This window comes from Osmerus mordax, chromosome 10 (genome assembly GCF_038355195.1).
Source record: "Osmerus mordax isolate fOsmMor3 chromosome 10, fOsmMor3.pri, whole genome shotgun sequence".
Classification (NCBI taxonomy): Eukaryota; Metazoa; Chordata; class Actinopteri; order Osmeriformes; family Osmeridae; genus Osmerus; species Osmerus mordax.
In genome coordinates this window covers 7632248-7636655 of record NC_090059.1, presented here as the reverse complement: position 1 = coordinate 7636655, position 4408 = coordinate 7632248, and the positions used below count along the sequence as shown (strand labels likewise).

Sequence of the window (4408 nt, the reverse complement as noted above, 5' to 3'; positions counted from 1 at the left end):
TCGGAAAAGGCATCTTATTTTTATTCACCTACTCATCATCGGTATATGTACAACTGTGAAAAATAAAATCCCGTAGGTCTTGGAGTAGGCCGTTAAAAACAAAAACTGAACCGTGACGTAAATACCTTGCTATGGATTTATCAACAGAAAAAAAAAAAGAATAATTTCATGTCAGATTAATCCAGGAAAAAAACAACAACAGGACACAGACAGGACTGTTGGCTTAGGCTAACCAGCCAACAAAGACTCCTACACAAACACAGAGAACCATGCTGAACTTCAGTAGAAGCTGCTGAGGAGCAGGATCCCAGTTGGGGCCGAGCCCTCGTACGGCGTTGAGCCATAACTCTGGCCCATGGGTGGGTCTCCCAGGGATGGCCATGGAGGACCTAGGACCAGGCCCCCAGTGCCCAGGCTTCAGGTGCCCAGAGGCCAGGCCCCACATCCGGGAACATCCATGGAGGACCTGCCCTAAGGGGTGGTTATGTAAACAGTTCTCATTCTCAAAGAAGGGTTTGTCCCATTGACGCCATGTTGAAGATATAATCCCAGAGATAGAAGGCAGTGAAGCTGGAGGTGGGGGTGGGACTGAGGGAGATGGGTTTGCTGAAGGGGGCATATGTCAAGTGGGGGTCTTCTTCCTTTCAGGTCATTCATTCACACTCACCGCTTTTGGAAAGCGACACGCACACACGCACACATTCATGTTCACTGCTTGGCTTTCTTCAGAATGGTGCCCACGGCAGAGATGACAGTGGTCTTGGTCCCGCTGGCGGTGGTCGTCACGGAGACGACCCCTGGCAGGGTCGCCGTGGTAGTGAGGAGAGGGGCCTGTGCCAGGGTCACTGGCACGGCAGAGTCCCATTTACTCTTCCTCTTCTGAGCTTCTGCTGGGGAGAAAGAGAGAGTGGAAAATGAGATGGAGGAAATAGGAGAGCGATAAAGAGAGAAATAGGTTACTGTACACAAATGTCATTAATAAAATCTAACCCTGAGCCTAGGTCTTTCTAGATGTGTGGTTATGTGTGTGTGTGTGTGTGTGTCTGGTACCTGTAGATGTGGTGGTGGTGTTGGTGGTGGAGGCAGCTGCGCAGGTAGGATTGGTGCCCTTCTTAGTGCCTGTCACAAACTCGATCTAGACAGACAGGCAGAGACACACAGACAGGTTAATCCTTTACTCAGACAGCATCGCCATGGCACCCTGAATCCTAACCATGATGACAGCAAATAACATCTCAAAAGTCAATTTCATCGGATTAGATCACCAAGACAGTAGGAAAACAGTTGAGTACAGCTTCTGTAACCTAGCAACAGTTGCATGGTTACCGACCACAGCGACAAACGTGGCGGTTGTTGTCATGGTTTTGTGTGAGTTGGGAGGAGGCGCTGTTCTGACGAGGCATGTCACAGGAATCTGTGTGGAGGCACACACAGTTCCTGCCAAGGCCTTTTACTTCCTGTGTAGCAGAGCACACACACACACTGAGCAGACTGGGCTTGCCCTCAACTGGAGAGATTGAAGATTGTTCTGGCTTTGATCGTGTGTGTGTGTGTGTGTGTGTGTCAGTGTGTGCGTGTCAGAGTATGTGTGTGTGTGCACGTGTCAGTGTGCTGGGCATGAACTACAAGAAACCAGATGCTGGTGGAAACTTGCCCCTCGCACGCACGCACACACACACACACACACACAGAAAAGCACACAACAATTAAAGGTGTGGTGGTGAAGTGCGTCAAATATGTGTCACAGATACGTATAAGGAATCTTAGAAAGGTCTGTTTACTAGACTGGAGAACACAGGGAAGGAGATGGGATTACTCTAGATATAAAAAAACAAAACCAACACTGACTTCTCCGGTCGTCCTCACCTTGGTCCTCTCCTTCTTAGCCTTCTCCAGTTTGTCCATCTCGACCTTCTGGGCTTTGGCTGCAGACAGAAGAGATAAGGACACATGACCTGACCACACACACACACACACACACACAAGACCATCGCCCCCCCACACAAACACGCGCACGCGCAGCCGGCCTTACCTAGGGCTTCGTAGTAGGAGTCCTCAGACCAGCCGTGAGGGTCAAACATGTCTTTAGGGTAGTTGGTTCCCAGTTCGTCGATGCTGCAGAACTGGATTAGCTTCTCGTAAATACTGCAACAGACACGCACACACGTAGAAACGCACACCAGGGGATGTTTAGACATGGTAGGGTGCTTGGGCCTCGTGTCTGCGTGTGCTCGGGCCTTGGGCGCGTTTGTGCACCTTGGGTTCCTGAACTCCTTCTTCTTTTGGATGTGGTTGTTGGTGTCAAAGTCCCCATGTAGCTTCCTCTCATACAGCTTTTGGATCTTCTCCTGTTTGGAACAAAACAAACTCGACTCAGTTCATAAATGTACCCGATCAATACATACGCCAAATCATCACCCAGGTACAACGCGCTGACAAGTTGGCTCCTCGGCGTTTACCATGCTTGCTAACAAGCAAGTTCCTCAGCCGTAACATGCTAACAAGCTATCTCCTCACATGCTAATGACATAGCACAGCAGTTCCACTGGGCAGGGCCTGGCGTCTTCACACAAGCACCGTGTCTGTGACTGACTGAATGGAGCCATTGTGTTTCTGCAGTTTCTGATACCTCAGGGTAATATTTGACAACTAGGCTCTACAGAGCCGCAGGGAGCTGGCCGGAGCCAGCGGACGCAACATGATTAACTAGCTCCTAAAAAGGGAGGGGGGGGGGGTAAGTTGGGGGACTGGAATGTTGTGGAAAAACAACAACAGCTATGATGATTGACCATGGAGGGAACTGGACAGTTGAAACCATATTCAGTTGAATATATCATAATATGTATCATAATACATACCATATAATGGCAAATTAACCTGGAAGTCTTATTACAGAAGGACGCTGGAGAAATGTAGCTAGGATAACCATGGAATGAAGCTTTGTGTATCATACAGCTGGACAGGGACTCTGATTCTCTTCAGAATCAACAGGACGTAGATATACTGTACATGTACAGTAGAGTCCAAAGGTCTATGACCACATTGAACATTTAACCCTTGTGTTATCTTCGGGTCATTCTGACCCATCAGTCATTGTGACCCACCGTCGTATTGCGACAACTTTACCGCATACAAAAACAAAGTGAAGCATTTTCTTTTAACCGTTGGGCTGTCTCAGACCCCCCACATTGCAAAGGTTAAAAGACAATTATTTTATTTGTTTTTGTATTGGGTAAAATTGGGTAAACACAACGATGGTTCGTTATGAACCTTTGGGTTATGTGACCCGAAGGCAGCACAAGGGTTAACAGGGGATTTGAAAGACTGGAAAAAGTATTATCATAAAAAAACAAAAAAAAAACAAGTTGAACATTTTAAAACAAGTGCGAAACAGCAGTGTCTCTCGACAAGTGTCAGACTTACTGGACCCTACTGTATCCAGTATGAAATCTAACACTGAACTCAGATCAGATATGTTGGGGAGGAGGTGTGTGAAACATGTGTGTGCGTGGAGTTTTCTGGGCCACCTGGTGTGTGTAATCTCCATCCAGCAAGTGAGTATGCAGTGATTCACTTGGCAGGAGGGCAGGGTTAGGGCCGGTGGTGAGATGTGTGTGTTAGTCTGTGAAACAGAACACACCTCACAGAACACACATACGCCTCACCTGAACACACATACCCCTCACCTGAACATGCATACACCCTCCCACCCACCCCCAGGAGAGCCTGGACTGACAGCTGAAAGAGGTTCTGTTCACCAGCAGCCTGGAAGGTTCTGGAAGGTCCTGAGTGACAGGGCAGACCTGTGTCTGCAGGCCTCCTCTCTTCCCCCCGCCTGGGGCTGGGCGGAGAGGCTTGTCCAGAGGCTGCTAGCTGAGGTAATTCACTTTCAGGAAACCACAGCTTAGACAGCACACTCTCGCACGCACGCACGCACGCACACACACACACACGCTTTCAAGCACACGCACTTTCCTGTCCTCTTTTTACCTGCCCTGGATGTCTTAGTAGACATCTGGAGCAGCTTGTGTGTGTGTGTGTATGTATGTGTATATATATATATGTATATATGTATATGTGTGTGTACCTGCAGATGGGTGGAGCAGCGTCCAGGGGGCTCCGGGGGAATCCTGATCTCATCAGGACACATGTTCCTCACCTTCTCCGAGAACAGGGCTGCAGGAGACACACACAGGCAGCCAATCAGGATGAGCCTGGCACGTAAACATACCACAAAACAACCTTACATGCCAAGAACATGACATAGGATATGCCAGGGGAAACCATCTCGTCAAGGCAATCTCTTCATCTGAAGATAAGGACAGGGATCTTCATTTCATTTAGCAGAGACGCCTTTCTCAAAAGCGGTGCACGGTTGCGGTAGGGGGGGGGGGAGATTCGAACCCCG

At 48.8% G+C, this 4408-nt stretch overlaps 1 protein-coding gene across 5 annotated transcripts in view; it reads right to left on the bottom strand.

Moving 5' to 3' along the window:
• The window catches only part of sap30bp (SAP30 binding protein), a 12274-nt gene continuing 7866 nt past the window's right edge, over nt 1–4408 (bottom strand). The window contains exons 5-10 of one of the 5 annotated variants that reach the window (XM_067244837.1): nt 4088–4176; nt 2257–2348; nt 2033–2145; nt 1849–1925; nt 1051–1135; nt 1–890 (exon numbers count right to left, since the gene is read on the bottom strand). In XM_067244837.1, the coding sequence (XP_067100938.1) occupies nt 709–890; nt 1051–1135; nt 1849–1925; nt 2033–2145; nt 2257–2348; nt 4088–4176 (638 nt within the window). In that variant the 3' untranslated portion in view covers nt 1–708. The other 4 variants (XM_067244838.1, XM_067244840.1, XM_067244841.1 and 1 more) reach the window with 4 other exon arrangements.